General features: G+C 41.9%; 1 protein-coding gene across 6 annotated transcripts in view; it reads left to right on the forward strand.

Moving 5' to 3' along the window:
• Positions 1-20,649, forward strand: part of Irf2 (interferon regulatory factor 2) — an 86,721-nt gene that overhangs the window by 55,236 nt on the left and 10,836 nt on the right. For all 6 annotated transcript variants that reach the window (XM_046419048.2, XM_046419046.2, XM_046419050.2 and 3 more), the window contains one exon: positions 8,810-8,927. In XM_046419048.2, the coding sequence (XP_046275004.1) occupies positions 8,810-8,927 (118 nt within the window). The remainder of the gene's footprint in view (positions 1-8,809; positions 8,928-20,649) is intronic.

The following is a 20,649-nucleotide window of genomic DNA, read 5'->3' on the forward strand; positions in this document are numbered from 1 at the left end:
GCGCTGTAGCAGCCAGCTTACATCTTATATTATGAAATTTATTTTCAGGCTATTAAAGATATTTTAATGTATCCTAAATATCATGTATTTCTATTAAAATGTATTAACTATATTTTACATATATTCCATCATAGGCCATTAGGAGGGGGATGCAGTGCTGAGCTCAAGCACTCTGTTGGTGTAGTTCTCATGGTTGCTTTCTTCTCCACTGTAGAACTCTCTCTCATGACTTTCAAGGGTTGGGGTTGTGTGTATGTGCATGAGCTTTTCAGTAGGCTGTCTGATATGTTTGAGGATCTTTGTGCATGGATCGTATGGCCCTTGTTAAACAGTGAGAAAAGGGCCAAGTATCCCATGCACAGCTGGGGAACAGCTTCTGTGGCTAAGAAAGAGCAGATGGTACAGTCACAGACCCATAGGCCACCTGAGAGACCATCAAGTTCACGGGCTTCCATTTGCAGAGGAAGAAACCGAGGTGCAAAAGTTGACTGGCATATGTCCAAGATTGTGTGGTCATAACTATTCTGATTTGTAATCTAGAAGCACTGTTGAAAAAAAGACCCATACTGTCCAGACAGCATGATGTTTAAAAATAAGCCGGTAAATTGAGATCATCAGAAGAAAAGTGCAATATAATTTATTTCAGATATATAATGAAGCTTGTGAGAGGGTCACATCCCTTGTTATCCATGGAGGATTGACTTTAGGATGCCCGCTTAAAATCCATAGATGCTCAAGTGCCTTATATAAAGTAGTGTGGTATTTGCATAGAATCAATGTATATCCTCCAGTTCACTTTAAATCATCTCTAGATTACTTATGATACCTAGCAAAATATAAAGGCTATGTAAGTAGCTGTCTATTGTCCAGGGGGTAGTGACAAAGTAAAAAAGCTTGTGTGTGTTCAGTGCAGACACAATTGCTTTTTCTAGTATGTTCAGTCTGCAGTTGAATCCATAGATGCAGAACATGTTGATACAAAGTTAGATTTTGAAAAACCTGGAAAAACTTTTCAAGTTTTGGAGAGATTTACCTCTGCAATGGAAAATAAATATTGTAGACATAGTATTTTAGCAGGGGTACTTCCAGTTGCATTTTCGATATTTTTAGTTACTGGCTCATTTATAATGTAGCACAATATTAAGAACTAATTTACTTAAGTTTTTATTGTGGAAATATTTTATACACATAGAAAGGAGACAAATGAGTAAACTTCACTGCAGAGACGATCACTCTAATATCAACATTAATCAGCTTCTTGCCAATTTTGTTTCATTAGTATTTTCTAATGACTTCTGACTTTCAACATAAAATCATAGATATTCAACTTATTTTGACTTACAAAAACAATTTCTTATGCTTTAGTTCAATATTTGGAAGCAAATTCCAAACACTGTTATTTCTTCCACAAATATTTCATTTTGTGTATTTGAAAGATAAATGCTCTTTAAAATACCATAGTATCAGTATTTTACATGAAAACATTAATAGTAATTAATTGATATCATCAAATATTCAGCCAGTGTTCAGATTTCCAGTTGTCTTAAATATTATTATACCTTTTATACAATTTGTTTACCTGAATTAAGGTCCATATAAGACCCGCATGTGATTTTTTTATATGTCTCAAGTTTTTTTTTAATCTATAGGTGTTTCCTACATCACTTTTTTTTAAAAAATTTTTTTCTTGCAATTGTAAAAAACCAGTTGTTAGCCATCTCTCACGACAGTGTGGATTTTTTTTAAGTCTTGCAGTTTAATTATTTTATCAAATGTATTTTTTCCACAAATATGTGATTTTGAAAAATTTGATAGAATGTTAAGTGTGAATGTATCATATTTATTCTTTTCACAGCATCTAGCTTACTGCCTGGCATGGAACAAATAATTAATATATTTTTTGACAACTTAATGGATGCATAAACATTTTTGAATAAATAGATGCATAAGTAAATATGTGGTGAAGTGAGGGATTTTATATTAGGATGCAGATTTAATTTCACAACTGCAGGTAGGAGAGAAATAAGAATAGAGTAACATGTTTATTTTAACACATTTTGTGTTAAATCTGCCCACTATTTTCCATTGAATGTCAGATGCCAATGATTATAAGATGTACCATTATTTTATGTATTTCTAGGAAAATCAGCTTCCAGTGAAGCATTGACACCCAATTGATTATAAGGCATCTCTGTTTCAGGGGTATGGAAATGTGAAGAAATGTGCTTCCTAGAATTGATGACATGAGGTGTTCTCATAAGTAAGGGATCCTTGCATTGACATTACCCTTGCAGTGACTTCCACATGTCCATTAAAATGAGCAAGTTGAGGAGATCATGGCTGTGAGTGGGACTTGGTCTTATTGGCTCAGGAAGTAAGTGAGAGGTTCCCCTTGGGTGCAACATGTGGGTCAAGTTCCCCCTCAGCAAAGTGCGTATTATGAAATTCTCTGTAATGAAGATATGGTCAGTCCCTGAAATGTGTCCCTTGGGGGACACCATTCCTTCAGCAGAAGGCAGATGATTCATCAGATATAAGTGCAGCCTAACTTTTGAGTTTAAATCTACTTGCACATGTATTATAACACAGCAGTGGAAAATGGGTAAGGCCAGTGGGCTGCCCACGGTTTGTGGTTCCTGGCTGCCAAAGTCAGCGAGTTGACTTGGGGTATCTGTAGACAGTTAATTCCCCAGGTGGTCTGGAATGGTGCAGGTAGAGGACCTTATCCTTTCTGAGCTATGAATACATGACTTTATTTTTGTATATTAGAACACCTGAGCTCCGAGTTTATATGTTCTGTGCAAACTTATAACAGGATAAACTAGGTAGCTTTCTTCTATTCAGAAGTTTGTCAGTGTGTGCTTAGTGCTGTCAAGGCAAGCTCTTCCCAATTTTCAAATCCAGTTGAGGCTTTAATTAGCAAACAATGTTTAGGACATGCCAGCCAATTACCTGAAGTTTTTCTGGGTCACTCAGATGATTTATGCTGTCACAGCACCCACTTTGATCCCCCAAGACTCACAGCCATATGGTTGGTTTGGAAATGATGCCTCAATCTCCTCGGGTATTCTTTTTGTGAATGCATTCTATGTACTTAGTGAACCACATTTTACCTGACCTCAGTCCCACCTGTGTGAAGGTGGCCATCTAACTAAATTTGAAAGGAAAAAACAATAGTGAATTATGTTAGACTGTATGTCATAAGTGCATATATGTGTTTCAAAAATATCATGGTGTAGTGTTCTGTGAGAATTCAGACAAGACAGAGAACATAGGATAAAAGTAGATAAAACGGAGGGTAGACAGTTGGCTTTTTTTAACCCCTTTAAATGGCAATTATTACCTCATTTGATCTCCCTGTGATAAATAGGTCATCTCCCTTTTACATATTGAGGAAGTAGAGGCACAGAGAGATTGAGTTATTTTGCCAAGGTTGCACTGCCTTATGGAACTCTGGGACTTGGATTCCAGTCAGTCATCTCCGGGACCTGTGCTCTGTTACTTCATCCAGTGCCTCTCTGTCTCTTGGAATCTGCAGTGAGAACTCTGGGTTGGGTAGGATAAAATGGAAGCATTTCTCAAAACTAGAAGCTTCATGAATGAAGCTCTAGAGATGATAGTTGTTGTTTAGTCTTCCTTGGATGAGTCAGGAAACTGGCTTAAGAGCAGGAATTTTTGTGAGGGAACAGTGGAAAATGAAGATGTGCAGGTAGAGCAGTTATAAATGAATACTTCCTGCCTTAGAGGGTGGTTTGCAGGTGTAATGTGTGCTTTGAAACTGTGAAATGCTTCCAGATCAAAGTATTTGTGTCATGATGGAAATATAATTGAAAGGGGCCTAAAGCCACTGGTGAAGAGTAGGACAGGCTTGTGTGAGTTCTCAACACAGACCCATGGGCAGAACTTGCAAAACACAGCAGATTCCAGTCCACAGAACTTTCCAACAGAGCTGATGGCTCTAACAGCTACATGAGTGACATGAGCTCTCAGTCATTCAGGGACAGGCCAGGTGACCACCTGTTTTAGCTGTTGCTACAATAGTCCCTTCACAAGTTGGAAGAGGTCTTTCAGTTTTTAAGCTTAATCAGATGAAAACACGAGAAACCCACTTGAAAAGCACATAAAATCCTACCTTGGGTGAAACAGGTATCAATCAGGCTTATCCCACCTACTCTGATTGCTTCCTTCCTCTATAGGTGGCTTTTAAGGGGACTACTTAGAGCATGTATGGGTGATTTTTGTGAAATAAGTTACAGTTGAAATCCTTAGAGCAGATTTTTGGAGCATGATAGAGTTGGTATTTATGGTTTTTTTTTTTTGTTGTTGTTGTTGTTTGTTTGTTTCGTTTTTTTTTTTTTTTTTTTTTTTGGTTCTGGGGATTGAACCCAAGGGCTTGTGCATGCAAGGCAGGCACTCTACCACTCTACTGACTGAGCTATATCCCCAGCCCTTTAGAGTTGGTATTTAAGGCAGGTCTTTCTTGGGGTGATCAGAAGGGATGGTGGGGAGGAGATACCATCATAGCAAATACAGACAAAGATGGCAGCCACAAGAATGGAGCAGAGGAGACATTTCTCCAGAGCATGGAAGGAGGTTCAGAAGATAAAAACAGGAGTAATTAAAGAGGAGGCCCAGAGAAAGGATGCTGGGAAGGGTGCTCATTATGGAAAAGAGGGCAGGTTTAATTTTGAGTGCCAAATGGCAGAGAGCCCTGTAAAGCAAATGTTCTTTAGCAGATTGGGTCACAGGCATAGAACTCTGGTACGTGTTGGGGGATATAAGTGGATGGTCATTTGCTCCAGAATGACATTAGACAGATGCCTTCTCCAAGACAACAGCTCTGTGAGATGCAGACAGACCCCAGGAAGAAGGGAGAGAGAGGAAGAGAAGTCAAAAGGGAAGCTGCAGTGAAGGAAAGGGAGAGAGTGAAGATGACCTCGTTCTAGAAGGGGAACGTATTTCTGGGACTAGGCAAGAGGTTGTAGGCTGTTTTGTACTAGAGCTATTCTTTGTGGACTGTGGCTGCTGTGACATGATGTGTGCACCCTTCTAGGTCCAATTCCCTAGTCCACTCTGTGGAGCTCAGCTGCCAGCCTGAAATTTTTGTTACCTGATAGACCTAGAGATACCCTTATATTTGATGTCCTTAAATTGGTTTAAAGGAGACTAGCTTTGCACGGATGAATTAGGGCATTTTGGGGTATGGAATGGTGGAAATTCACCTTATGGGTGTTACTTGAGGGGAAGGGAGGTCAAGAAAAGGAACTTTTGACACGTATGAGACAGAATGGGCTTGGAGCAGAGGGATTCGAACCTTGGCCCAGTAGAGGCCCTCTACTCCTCTAACTTAGGATCACTCCAAGTCCATCCAGCAAGCCTAACTTGAGACCAGCCAAATGTGGATTATTTACAGGTCTAAAGATAGCTGCTCCTACCTTTAAACTCTCTGTTGCTAGTTTGTTTTTGCTTAAAATCTCTTAAACTGTAGACCAAACCTTAGGTTCTGTAATTCTAGAAAATACTCTTAAACCTAAATATTTGGCAGAGTTAATGCATGAACTTTTATGGTTTTCTTTGGAGCAAGGCAAGAGGATCAGAAACCAAGAATGCTACAGGCTACTTGATTTACAGGAGAGTCTTTATCTAATATGAAAAAGAGAACTGAGAGGAATCTGTTAATATGAGCCATGCTAGGTTATGGTGCAGTGTGAGGCCTGGTTGAGTCTGGTCAGGAGTGAGGCATCAGAAAGGACCTGCTAGACCTGCACTATGTCTAGGCACATAGTACATAAAGAACTTTCCGCTTCTTTTCTCAGCTTGAATCCTTGAGTTATTTAATATATTGTAGGTTTAGATGTACTTACTTCTAATCATTTCATCATTTTGACTGAGTTTAGTGAAGACCCTTTTCCCATGGGCCTATTGTTCTGGGTGGAGTCCTTTCCATTTTATTGTACAGCTTACCATCTTGTCCTTCCACAGTGACAATACTAATGAGATGGTTCCCACTGAAGACTGAAATTGCCAGGATTTTTTTTTTTTTTTTTGGTGGGGGATGGAGATGGGAGGAGTAAAACAAAATTCAAAATAGTTTCTCAGTCTCCATTGGTAAAATGTATTGCTCCATTGCAGAACAGGTAGGGATGGTGGTGTAAAACAAGGTCCAAATAATTCTCTCTCAATCTCCATTGGAATGAGTCTAGGATACAGGGGTTTATTAAGACAGAAAGATCCTGGGATTGAACCATTGTGCATGAAAGACTGAATTCAGTTTCTGTATCTCCTCAGACTAAAAGGAGTGTGATCTTGCAGAGTTAATTTAGTCTCTGAGTAATGATTTTCTCAAGTGGAAAGTGAAAAAAGTATCACTTGCCACTAAATAAACTGTAGATCATATGAAGCACAGAGATTTTTGATTAAGAAGTCCGAATAATTTAGGTTTGTGAATATATGCAAGTCTGACTGCCTTGTTACTTTGGTAAGAAATTTAGAAACAGAATGAGTTTTTAAAATTCCAAAATAACAAAAGAAACTTCTAAAAAAAAAAAAAAAAAAGCAGTTCTTTGCACAATTTCCTCAAATCCCTACACTGAGTTCCTTTGGAGGCAACTGAGGAGATGGAAGTGGAATAATGAAGTGCGAGGGATGATTGGGGAGGGAGAGACTCAAAGGGGACCACAGAGGATGCCATCAAGAAAGGAAAGTCTGGAGTTGTGGCTCAGTGGTAGAGTGCTTGCCTACCACATGTGAGGCACTGGGTTTGATCCTCGGCACCACATAAAAATAAAATAAAGGTATTGTGTCCATCAGCAAATAATTTTATTTTTTTTTAAGAAAAAAGGAAGGTACTATTGGAATGAAGGGAATGAAGCAGTATCCAATTTAATTCAGTCTGTCAAGGGAGTTTAGTACAGAACTCCCTACTAGGTATAAGAATATAGATCTAGGGAAAGAGAAGTGGGAGAGGGCCACTGGGTTTGGGAGAACCAAGATTCTTCAGTAACCTTTGATTGTGGTGAGGAATTTACTTAATAGTAAGTCTGGTACTTATTTGTCTCATTTAATCCTCACACCAGCCCTGTGACATGGATCTTGTTTCCATGGATTTCAGTTTACAACTATCCGAGTGCCCTAAGAAAGGCTTAACGGGGTTAAATAAAGTCCTGCAACCAGTGAAAAGTGGAGGAGTCCGTCTTTGTCCCCTGGTTTGTCTGATTCTAAAACCCATGACCTTACCAACCTCTGGGAGCTGGATTCTGCACATGGGGTGGAAGCGAGACCATAGGCACCTACTGACAGTGGGACGGGGAGGAGACAGAGTTAGGAAAGGCAGACATTAATTCAGTGGTTTGGCTTTAGAAAGGAGGGGAAAAAAATCGTGACTCAGGTCACAGAAAGTGAAGTATTTTCCCAGGAATGTCAGGCTTCTTATTTGAAACTTATAAAAGAGATGTTGGAGGAAACAGGGAAGAAAAAAAAAAATCTGTCCAGGAGTGCTGTTCTGGGTTCTTCCTTTATTTATGTTTGACCTTTAGTATGTCTTGCAGCGTATGATTTCTTTTTCTTTCTTCCTGTCTTCTCTCTCTTTTTTCCTCTTCTTTTCTTTTAATTTTAACCCAATTGCACAGTGAAATAATACCTTAACATTGGATCATGGGATCATGAAGAAGGAGACTATCTCCCTTCCTCTGTGATTGCTCTAAGATTTTGGGAGGGGGTTAGCATTGATTCCAAGTAGGATATAAGTAGACCATAATGGTAATGATAAGAACACCCAGCATGCCTTAGGTTGTGACTGCTCTTGAGCTTCCAAAGCACAGTTCTATCTCTACCTCTGTGCTCCTCTGTGCCCAGTCTTGTGCTCCTTCCTCTGCTACCCCCTCTTCCATTTTGGATTCCTCAGGAATCATCCCGTGTGGCTTTTGTCTGATTTTTATTGTTATCATCAAAGCAAATGCAATCTTACCTTGAGGAAATACTCTCATCAAACTATTTACCTCAGGACTGGCTTTCTTGGAGTTGGTCAGTACTCTCAGGGAATGGAGGGCTTGAATGCACTTGAAGAAAGTTGAAATTCAGAAAGTACGATAAGCAAAAGAATTTGTTCTTATTTCATTAATATGCATGTGTTGGATGGGATACTCAGGCACTCAAAGGACATTTATGTGAATCCATGGGTATGGGGTTGCCTAACTGGACTTGGGCCAAAGAAACAGAGGCTTCTGATGTGACTGTAGCACAAATTGCCAGCCACCACCCAGTATGGGATGCTCACATAGCTGCAGTCCACCACTAACTATGTCCAAGGAGAATTCACTCACAGCTTGTGCTGAGTCCCTGTTCTTGCGCCAATTGTTGAGGTAGAGCCTTTCCTAAGAAATTATTATAAAAGTGGTGGGTTGACTCCTCTCTAAAAGAGAAAGCCAAGGAGTTGCCTCTTTGGAGCACATCCCGCCAAGGAGGAGGACTTGGAATCTCTGTCCTGTGGTACTTCACACGGACAGTTCTACATCTCTACTGAACCCCAGAGCCATTTGTCCACAGCTGTAAGCATTTCCTAAAGGCAAACCAGATGTGCTGGTACCATTTCCTTGAATGAAAATGAAAGAAACCAAATACCCAGCAGCATGCCGTGTGCAGAAACGATCTGCTTTAACTCGAGGTTAATTGAAAGAGGTAGGGGATGCATCCGGTAGATGAACACAAATGATTCTAGCATTAAAGAACTTACGCAGAGGGTAGAGTTTAAGCTAAGAAAAGGGAGGGGGAAGGAAGTGTTCTCAATTCTTTTTTCTTTTCTTCTTCCTAGCAAGAACCAGTTGAGTCATCTTTGGGGCTTAGTAATGGAGTAAGTGATCTTTCTCCTGAGCTCGCGGTCCTGACTTCAGCTATAAAAAATGAAGTGGATAGTACGGTGAACATCATAGGTAAACCGTTTTGACATCTTATTTTTTATACGCACAAGCAGCCCTCTGAGGTCTAAAATTTGTAAACCAGTGATCTTGAAATAACATCATCAGTAGGAGGAGGTCTTGGAACCATCTCAAAATCCAACTTCCATTCCCCAGATTTCAGGGCTGAAAAGCAAAGGCCTTTAAGGATGAAATAAAGGAACTTAGATGGGTCTGCCCCAGAAAAGAAGGCCCTGAGCGACTTCTAGGAAAATGCTTCTTCTCCCATGGCTGATGGTGATTGGTTCTCACTCTTTCACTATTTAGTCACATGGATGAGTCTGATTTTTTTTTTTTTTTTTTAATTTGGGAAACAAGGAAGGGGAAGATGGCCCTTGCGCCTTCTCTCAGCAGCTGCTCCTTGGCTTGCTTGCCTCCAAGGTGGTGCTCATTTTACAGGTGAAGAAACTGAGGCACAGAGACCTGTTGCCAGAGATGCACCGTGTGATTTTTGTAGGTACTTCTGAGCACAAACCAGACTCAGTGCTCTTAGCAGGAAGTGGATGGGGGGACAAGGCAGGCCCGATTCCTGTTTTCATGGAGGGACACAAATAGTAAGCAAGTAAATCCACAGGTATCGACTGCATTCCCATTTGTAGTATATAACCTCATAGGAAGAGCACAAAGAGATGGGAGAGAATAGCCTTGAGTCAGATTTAGATTGGGAGGTCCCAGGAGTGATGTTTCCCTGCAGACTGGTGTGAAGAACAGCATGGGACATGGGGCAGGCAGGATGCCCTCAGTGTCTGGGGGAACAGAAAGAAGCAAGTGTGACATAGTGTAGGGAGCACAGTTGTGTCCCCTCAGAGGGGGGCGGGAGGTGTCAAGGGGGCCTTTGGATGCTCCAGGGAAGGAGGTTGGGGTTTATCTTAAATTTGCTGGAGGATGTTTTCTAAAACTTCTTCTTTTTTTTTTAATTTGAAGTATGACCCAGAACGTGAAGTGCCCAGGTGTTTTACATACTCACATAATGGAAACACCCTCCCTTGGAGGATTTTAGAGAAGGAGGTGACAAGCCATGAACTCATCTTAGCAGTGTCCGGGATGCTGTGGTGAATGGGTGGTGGGGACCTCATGCAAGAGTAGAGGCCAGTAGTCAATGTGACTTTTTCCTAGAATTCGGAGCTGGGGCTTTGTGGCCCTCGGGTACCTTTTGGTCCATTTAACTTTGTTCCAACAGGGCTCCTGATGTTTAATAAGAACCAGAGAGATCAAACACAGCTTTAAAAGCCAACTTCCTGCCTGGGCACCTTCATTTCTAGATACTCAGTTTGACAGTGACAGGAGGCCACACAGGGTATAAATAACATCTCCTTGTTCCCCTTGGTTTTGGGGTTTGGGGAGTAGACTTGCATATGCAGAGACTTCCTTAAACATTGAGGTCTTTGACAGATGCAGTGTGAGGCAAACAGAAAGCCTGGCCTAACATGGGTGATGGCCAGAGTCTCATTTGGGTCTTCTTCCTGCCCAGGAGAATGTAAGCCACCCTAAAACTTGAAGTCTCAAATGACTAGTGAATGACGAAACACAGATATTTAGAAGTATATTTACAAGAGTGAAGCCCCTGATAGATCTAGTCTACATGGGTGGGCCCTGGAACTAGGCAGCAAAAAGATGGCTCGGTGGTTTATTTAAGGGGCTACCGGAGTCTTGCTTCATGATGTCTTACAGTCAGCAGGTTGGTTGACATCTTGTCAGGTCAAACCCATCACAGGTGCTGTGTGGGACATAGCAGAGCTTGAGGGGGAAGTTCACCTGCATCAAACGATCAATCCCTGTGGGGGTCCCACGGGATGTTCCCAGTGCCACACTTATCCCCTCGGTAGGCTACGATGTGCAACATAGTCCACACACAGCTCATGACACTGGCCTTTCCCCCAGTGCCAGCACCCAGACTTGACACTGGGATGGAGGCAGTAAGTCCCACAGTAGGGTTTGAGCCCAGAGGGATCCCGGAGACTAAACATTTTTCTTGCTTCCCAGGGAAGAAGCTCAGGCCCCGTGAGTAAAGCCACTTGCCCACCAGAAGCCCAGCTTTCCTCCCTCCTGGACCCCTTCATTTGATGTCCCACCCTTTACCTCCTTCTGCCCCTGTGGCTGCGTCTCCCCACCCCCTGGTTCTGCACTGCTTGCCTTTCTCAGCAAGATTCCCTGAAAGGTGCATGCTGCCCCTTGAGCCCTTTAGAAACAGGAAGATGTTTGCCCAACTCCAGGCACATTTTCTTAATATTCAGCTTATTTTGAGTGAAATGGTTGGTGTTTGGGGAAGTCCTCCTTTATTTATGAGGTGAGATCAGCCTCAGATGATATGCCAAAACAAAGCCAGAGTTGTATCAGGGTTTTCTTTACTTTTTAAAACCTTACTATTACATTTATTTTTAGTTGACAGATAATACTTGCATGTATTTATGGGATACAGGATAATGTTTTGATTTATACATGTATTGTAGAAAGATTCATAAAAGCTAATTAACACATCGGTTACTTCAACCACTTATTCTCTTTTTTTTTTTTGAGGTTTAAAAATGTTTTCAAAAATCTATTCTTTTAGACATTTTGAAATATACAGAACATTATTATTATTTTTTATTTCTTTTTAGATATGCATGACAGCAGAGTGTATTTGGACATATTATACATACATGGAGTATAACTTATTCTAATTAGGATTCCATTCTTGTGGTTGTACAGAACATTATTATTAACTGTGGTCACTATGCAGTGCATTTGGACACTAAAGCTTATTCCTCCAGTGCACATGGGACCCTGTATTAGATCAAACATCTTCCCTTTCCTTCTCCTCTCCACCCTAGCCTCCATTCTCCTGTAACCACCTGTCTTCTCTCTGTTCCTATGCAATTGACTTTTTTAGATTCCACATATAAGTGAAATTACGCAGTATTTGTCTGGCTTATTTCTCTTGGCATTAATGTCCTCCAGATCCACTTTTTAAAAATCATTTTGGTTGAGTGTTCAGGGTGTAAGTTCTCTGTAGGTTGTTTTCACCCTCTTGTGTGATTGGTGCGGCCTGGGGCTGTTGTGAGGGGAAAGGGGCTGTACTCTCTCCTGGTACTAAGATAGTGGCCAGTTCTGGTTAGAGACTCACCTACTGGATTAAGTGACTTCCTGGTGTTAATAACAAGTTCATAACAACAAGCAGCAAAATGAGTTTGAGGATATTTTTCTCATTAATTGATGGCCCTTAGGAAGGTATGTAATTATATATAAGTTGATTCATGAAGTATTTAAACAGAAGGGTAATTTGCAATCGTTGCTCACTGTGGTACCATCTCAGTCAATGAGCACTTAACAGTGCTCTTTCCTCACAGCCTCCCATGTGATTATTAATGAGCCATCTTTGGCATCGTGATTTGTTGTGAGAGAGGAGGAACACGGGGATTTGCATCCCAAGGCCACTCTGGCATTTGAGATATTGTTGCTCTGTCTCTCTTTACCTTGCAAAATGCTCTATTTAAAAATGACAGTTTCTTGCTTTCAGGTCCTGGGTTTCTGAACCCAGACATCATTTCAGTTTTCTGTTCAGGCCTCTGGGTGAAAGCTATAAGGTGTTTTTCATCCTACTTTATTGAACTACATTTATAAGATTAAAATCAGAAGCTGAAATGAGTACTTAATATGACAGTATGTATGTTGTCTCAGAGCTCTTTAGGAAAATGGATTGAAAATCAACAACTGAATTCAGTGGAAGGCCAGCCACTAGTACATTCTTCTTTTTTTAAATATATATTTTTTAGTTGTTGATGATCCTTTATTTTATTCATTTATTTATATGTGATGCTGAGGATCGAACCCAGTGTCTCACACATGCTAGGTAAGCGCTCTACCACTGAGCCACAACCCCAGCCCGACTAGTACATTCTTATTCTGGACAGACTTGGCTGTTTTCCTTTCTATGTGAATAACTGTGTAAAATGTGAAAGGTACTGTTGCCCTGACAAACGAACTCTTGCTTCATTGCTGCAATGTTTTGCTTTTATTCTTGCCACAAAGCATCGCAGAAACACACACCCAGGAATTGTCAGAGGGCTGTATCCTGCTCTTGCCACTCTCTCCATAACAGCTGGATGTATTTTCAGAATTAGCCAGCTGTGCACACCAGAGGGGAGTGTGATGTCTCCATACCGAAACTAGTCTCCAAAGGTCCCTTCACTACTGTCTGGTTAAGTGCCCAAGCTTAGCACCCAAAAGACCTATCCCTGATTTCCCTTTAAGAGGAGGGAAGAAAAAAAGAAAACTCCTTATTTTTTATTTTTAAATTTCTTTAGCATTGAATTTTGTTGTGTGTGTGTGTGTGTGTGTGTGTGTGTGTGTGTGTGTGTGTGTTGACTTCTGGTTTAGGAAATGGAAGAAGCCAGCAACATGTGGAATTGTTCTGACAGTGCGTGCTGGCCTCTTGCCAAGGTTAGCAGTGCTTTTGCTGAGCTGTATGGAAATGCTCTCCAGGCCAGCCTAAGAAGTTTGCAGGTGCAGAGGACATTCTGTCTGACTTGCCTGGGCAGTACTTTACAGTCCCATTGTGTTGCTTGATAAAAGGTGACCCCACCCTTCCATAAAGCAAAGATCACTGGAAACAAAAGATGCTATTCATCACTCTGAAGTTCATAAAGCAAAACCAGAGTGACTAGACATAACAGCAATTAGGAAGTGATGTATTTTGAATTTTGTCTTAATTTTGGATGCCCAGAGTGCACCTTTGAGTGCACACTCCTGGCAGTTGCTTTCAATTTGACTAACTTTATCTAAAGCAAAGTTTAAGTAGCTTTTTTAGCCCCAACCTAGAAACCCAGCTGTCAATAGAGGGGGGCAGAAGGAGGGGAGAACAGATTCACAATGTAGAGACCCACTTTGGTGTCCCCCATGAAGGCCTCCCAGTTAGAACTCCAGGGTGGCAGCCTCTGGCACCAGAATTATGAGATTTTGAGGATGAACAAAGGTGATAATGAGACCCCGCTTCAAGGTGTGATTCCATTTTTTCCATTTCTATTGTCTCCTGTTGTTGTTCCTGGTGCTTAAGGTGTGAAATTGCATCTCTAGAATAGGAAGTAGCTTTGGGGTGGTTCTTTAGAAGGAGGGCACCCCTTTTAAGGGATCTTCTGTGCTTGTTTTCACAGGGTTAGCAGCTGTGCCCTGGGACTTCCCCTGGGAGGGCCGAGCTATTAGGGATAGGGGCCAGAGACAGGGCATCCACTTTTTATCAGGACCCATGGAAAACTCTTGGCAATATGAAGCTGCATGTGAAGAGTGAATCAAGACCCCAGTACCCTCCGACACAGAGGGGACAGCATATTTCTTCTTCCAGGGCAGAATGGGCCTGGGACAGCCTGGCACACGGATAGGACAGTCTCTGTGTGCTAACTGGGAGCCCTGCTGCTGGAGTTTGGCAACTGTTTTTTTCAACCTTACGAAGTTTTAGTTTATCAAGGAACCTGTTGTCTTTTTTTGAGGGTTTTTTAAAATATTTTTTATTTTTTGGAAGTAGTTGGAAACAATACCTTTATTTTATTTATTTATTTATTTTTATGTGGTGCTGAGTCGAACCCAGGGTTTCGCATGTGCTAGACGAGTGCCTGTACCACTGAGCCACAATCCCAAGCCCCGAGGCTTGATGTTTTTTTCTCCTTCTCCCTATTCCTTGCTGTCTCCACGTTATTGATAATTCACGGGTCTTTCCTTCTTGTGTTTCTCAAATTCACCTCCTTTCAGTTCTGACGGTTGCTAGTTGTACTGTGGCTCTCACCTGGGCTTCGCTTGCTCTCTCTCTTTCATTCCTTAAACAGAGTGATTTGTTTCAAATGCCAGTAGTACCCTGTCACCATTGCTCCCAAGGCAAAGGCCCAAGTTCTCCCCAAGGCTGGCATCACCTGGTCTCTTCCTGTGACTTTTATGCCTATTTTTAAACTTGAATTATTCTGAACAGTGCAATCCACATGTGGCCATTAGGGAAAATGAGGTTGGTGGTGGCTTTCATTAGTGTGGAGCAGCCACTAAGGCTCCTGCGATTCCGTTGCTAAGTGAAGCTGCCACCTGAACATGTCTCATACTCAAATTTTTGCTCCCAGATCATTGACCCCTGAGATACTGATTCACTCTCTGCTGGGTTTTTTTGTTTGTTTGTTTGTTTTGATTTTGGTACCAGGGATTGAATTCAGGGGTACTCGACCACTGAGCCACATCCTCAGCCCTCGTAAAGACAGGGTCTCCTGGAGTTGCTTAGTGCCTTGCTGTTGCTGAGGCTGGCTTTGAACTTGTGATTCTCCTTCCTCAGCCTCCTGAGCTGCTGGGATTACAGGCATGCACCACCATGCCCAGCTTCTGCTGAGTTTTTACTGGGAAGCAGTGTTTGGACCCTATTGTATAGTAGCAAGTGATGTGTTTTCTCACAGGGTGAAGCTGCCTGCCCCACTAGTCACAGGTGCCTGTGCCTGTCCCTACCTGTTGAGGTGGGGATAGCAGGCAGCCCAAGCAGCCCAGGCAGCCGGGGCAGCGAACCCACACAAGGTCTGACCCCTGTGTCTAAAGTTGCTAACTCTCCCACCATTGTTCTTCAACCAGTAGTGGTTATGTTTTACAAAATATAGATATGGCTGTATTTTATAAAGACAAGAGCACTAGATTAGAAGTTAAAGGACTTGGTTTCTCGTGCTACTTCTGAAGTTTTTTATTTACCGTGAGATCTCAGGCAAATGCCCTAACCTCTCTGACACCCAATTTACATATAAATTGATAATAACACATTTATTATTATTTATAAAATTGAAATAAAGATATATAAACAGAAATTTAAATATATATTTAAACAGAAATAATAATATTGATCCTGTCTACCTTACAGAGATTTAGTGAGGAAGAAAGGAGACATGGATGAATCATTCTCTGGGTAGAAGGTGGTAAATATGATTATGATATTATCAAAATCAAATTAAAGTGTGTTGAGTAGGAAAAGTAGCCTCCATAAGCTGCGTCATCAGGGCTGGTATTAATGGTTCCAACACTCACATTCTCAAGTAAGGTCCAGGGGAAATTTCACCCTGTGGTTGATGCTGATGGTCTGATTTCATAAGCTTTGCTGGCCAGTTTAATTCTCGACTCTGTGGCCACCTGGGTGACCTTGGCAATTTACCTGGCCTCCAGTTTCAGCTTTTTCAAATGTAAAACGATAGGACAAACCCACCTCCAAGGGCCTTTCTGTTTTTAATAGTCTCAGCTTTTAAGCCTGGGAGTGAGCTGCTTTTTCAGGTGGAGCCCTACACTAAGTCAACAATTGTTAATAAAGTAAGAATGACCTTTCAAGCTATCAAACCGGTTCATCAGTAACCAGCCATGAATAATGTTGTTGTAATTCTCCGGCAACTAGATTGAGATAAAATTACCCTCCTGTGGCTGAATTTGCATGATATGCTGATCTTACAAAGCTGGAGGAGTTTGGTGGATTTCTAGCTCCTCCAGCCATTAGAGAACTGTTGAAAAGAAATGTCACTGGTGGTTAGGGGCTCAAAGATTCATTAAGGTGAAACTGCAGTTTTTCCCCTCAGAGGGGTTTAGAAAGCTGGAGAAGAGCTCAGATTGAACTTCATTAATGCTTTGTGTTAGGGAGACCGTGTCACAGAGGAGTAGAAACTTGGGGGTCAGGTTAAGCTGACCTTGAATCCTGGTTCTGTCACTTCCTGGCTGTCTGACCTTGAATTAGGTATTTAGTTCTCATGCTGTTATTTCATTTTGTCTAAAATGAGGATCATGACTGTGCCTTCCCTGTAGGACTGAGAGATGTGTGTGGGGGGGGGGGGCAGACAGGCAGGAGAGGCTAAGGCATGAGCTCAGAAAGCTAGGTTTCCTGTTCATATTTTCAGTCAGGTCACTGACCAGTGCCCAGAGGACGGCCACAGAGAGAGACAGATTAGTGATGGCAGTGAAGCGCATCTAGAGAGAATCTCAAATGTTTTGATTTCCCTGCTTGTCCCATGGGCTTTGTCTCAAGCTGGAAATTTCCTAAAGTGCCCTCAGTGAGGTTGGGATGGAGAGGAGTGCTCATCCCTTACTGAGGCATGCAGCAGCGAATTCCCACGGGGGAAGCGTGGCCTCGGAGATAATGTACTTATAAAAACGGGCTTTCTAGATCTTGGCCCAGAAAACCAAAGCTTACTACTCTTCTGTCCTAGTCACCAGCATTCGGGATATTCTCAAAATTTGAGCAGGCACTGATCTGCTTTTTTCATCTGAGATCATATATGTTAAGTGAAATATAGGGCCCTGATCCCTTTTGTGGGGGTACAGTTCTTTATGTTTTGACAGATACACTCAGTTGTGTGACCACCATATTCCAGTCAGAACATTTTTGACACCCCAAAACATGTTCTCCCCTAGCCCCCCCACAGCAGCATAGCCTGCTATGTCTTCATTGCTGCATTTAGGTTGAAAAGAGTCCATTGGCTGTGAATCTTGAAACGTTCTAGAAAGCACTGTCACAGTCCACATTTGCAAGTTGTGAATTTCTGCACGATCCCATCTCTAGCCTGTGAGCCTCCACCTTCCATTCATGTATTTTTTGGGCGGAGATTCGTCGCTCCTCCCTGGTGCCACCTGTGAGTATGTGTCCTGACAGAACGCAAAAGTTCTAATGCTGGTTCTCAGCTCTCAGGAGCCATGATTGGGTTGAAGAGATATGGTATATACAGCTAAAAAGTTAGGTGAAAATTTACAGAATTAACAAGAAATATGAAACAGAAAGTCAAGGAATGCCACAAGGTCCTGTCATGGTGTAGTTTGGGCTGAGTTCCAAGGACAGAGAGTGAGAGGTGTGCAGAGCAGACACAGGTCTGTAGGTGCTGGAGTGATCAAGAAGGCTCCAGAAAATGGGCATTCTGGATAACTCCTGCCGCAGTCTGGCTGGGCTCAAATCACGAGCCACTGAAGCAGGAACAAACTTTATTTCTGAACTCCACCAGTACACTCCACACACGCTCCCCGGGAACTCTCCCAAACGCCACCCACACCGCTCCTCCAGGAACTACCAACCGGAAATCCCTCCTCTGGCACTTCCCCAACCAATGTGAACTCTCCAGGAATCCCGAGAGAACTCCGAAGTAGCAGGCTGAGGCGAACAGTAAAGGTCTAATATACAATTGAATCAATCCAGCATCATCTTAATGGCTCACCTCTCAACCAATACTATTGGCAAAATGCCAGGGGCCAACAAACTCCCATTGCTCTACCTCCCATTCTCACTGAATTCCTTGAACTGGAAAGAAATACTTCAGCTCCTCAGGTTTCATCGTGTGTTCTCCCTCTTGCCTTCCCCTCCTTCTACATATTCACTGCTGTAAGCTTTAGCTCACTCGGTGCTGCCCAATCGCTTACTAGACTCCTTAGCAACCCTCTTGTCGCTGGGGCTCTCTTGCCGCCCCTCCTGGATAACAAGGACCTTGGATAACAAGGTACTGGATAACAAGGACCTTGCAAGCAGGTGCTCCATGAGACCTTTGTTGCCTTGGTGCGCTCGACTTTGCATGGTGCCCTCCCTCTTCAAACACACACACACACACACACACACACAGTGCTTGCTTGGTTTCTGTGTCCACCCACCAAGTGCCTCTTAGGACACGGGACTGGATAGGACTTTGTTTTCCTTTCCTGCCACTATATTGACTAGGGAGAAATGGCAAAGGAAACCTTGGGAGGGGTCCTTGTGGGCACTCAGTCGGAGCCTGGTGACCTGCATAATCCATGCCCTCACACTCAAATGAGATAGTCTGAAGGGTGTAAGCAGAATTTGGGAGTCTGCTTGCCATAAATAGCCTGTTCTCCTCTTCTTTAATTATATCCCTGCCAGGAAAACCTAACAGAATCCCATTTCCCTTCCATTCTGTTTGCTGTGGCTTTGTGAACTCCTATCACATCCCCAGCCCCTTTCCCAGCCTCTTCGGTGCCTTCTTTTCTTTGTTACAAAACCTAGGAATTCCCACTGTACTCTGAAACCTTCCCTGAGTAGAAATCAGATAAGGTTCTCATCACCCCCAAAGTAATTACAACAGGGACTTAAAACAACTTTGCGCCAATAAGAAACTTTGAGTGACTGAAACAAGAGCCAGTTCCCAATTCCAGGAGACGGCAATGGGGCTCCTTCCTGCCTAACCTGAATGTTGTATAGTTGCAGAAGTGGGAAGAAAAGGACAGGAACAAAGGGCACTGCATAGAATCCAAGCTGTGTGAGTTTGAACAGGACACTCTCCCTCTCTATGTTGGAGTGTTTTCATGTTTAACAGGATAATGATGGTTTCCCTGTCATTCTCATGGGTTTAAATGTTAAAAGAACTTACACACATTGTTAGTATAACATCGATTATGGTGGCGAATGCTTTTGAGGACCTTGGGAAAATATTGCTCTATCTCCCAATTACTATGCTATTATCTTCTCCTTTATTAATTGGAGCCAATTTTCAGGGACATTTCATCTAATCAACTGCCAACAGGAGTATAAGGTCAATTCTCTGTAAAATTAGGACAGGGCATTTGGGACATTTAAATTAAAAACACAATAGAATATCATTACTTACCTATCAGAATGGCTAAAATAAAAAATAATGACAATGCTAAATGCTGGTAAGGACACAGAGATATTAGATGACTCAGTCATTGCTGGTGAGAATATAAATGTACAGCCACTCTGGGAAACAGTTTGGCCGTTTCTTGTAAAACTCAACATGCAATTCCCATATGAGCTGGCAGTTGCACTCTTGGGCATTTATCCCAGAGAAATGGAAACTTATGTTCCTGCAGAACTTGAACACCAACGTTCATAGCACCCTTATTTGTAATCGCTAAAGACTGGTATCAACCCAGACATCCTTCAGTGGGTCAATAGTTAAAACAGATGAAGTACACCATACCATGGAATACCACTCGGCCAATAAAGAAGAACCAACTATTGACATACATAAGACCTTGGGTGACTCTCCAGGGAATTATGCTGGTGAAAATTATGCTAGTGAAAAATGCCAATCCCAAAGGATTACTGTATGAGTCCATTTATGTAACATCCTTGAAATAACAAAAAATATAGAAATGGAACAGATGAATGGTTGCCAGGGGCTAGGGAGAAGACAGTGGACAGGGAAGTCCTGAAGGAAAGTGGGTATGGTAACATGAGAAATACTTTCACGGAACTTGTTAGTATTTTGACTGTAGTAGTAGGTATTTGAAACTACCTATGTGTTAAAAATTGTATAGAACTAAGTATACACACATGCACACGCACACACAGGAGCACAAGTAAAATTGAGGAGATCCCAACAAGATGGTGGACTTTCACCAATGTCAGTATCTGATTGTGATATCAAATTCTAGTTTTTATAAGATGGTACCATTGGAGGAAATAGACTAAAGGGCACACACGATCTCTCTGTATTTTTTCTTTCTTTCTTTCTTTAAACTTAAAAAAAATTTTTTTGTTGTTGTAGATGGACAGCATGCCTTTATTTTATTTATTTTTATGTGGTGCTGAGGATCAAACCCAGTGCCTCACACGTGCTAGGCAAGTGCTCTGCCACTGAGCTACAGCTCCTTACCCTCTCTGTATTATTTCTTACAACTAATGTTAGTTTTTAATTGTTTCAAAATTTAAAATTTAATAAAAAAATATTGAGGCAGTTTCAAAGCTAGCGATGGTCAGAATTCATCTTAG

This window comes from Marmota monax, unplaced genomic scaffold (assembly GCF_021218885.2).
Source record: "Marmota monax isolate L192 unplaced genomic scaffold, Marmota_monax_Labrador192_F-V1.1 WCK01_AAM20220418_F8-fsc00113, whole genome shotgun sequence".
Lineage (NCBI taxonomy): Eukaryota > Metazoa > Chordata > Mammalia > Rodentia > Sciuridae > Marmota > Marmota monax.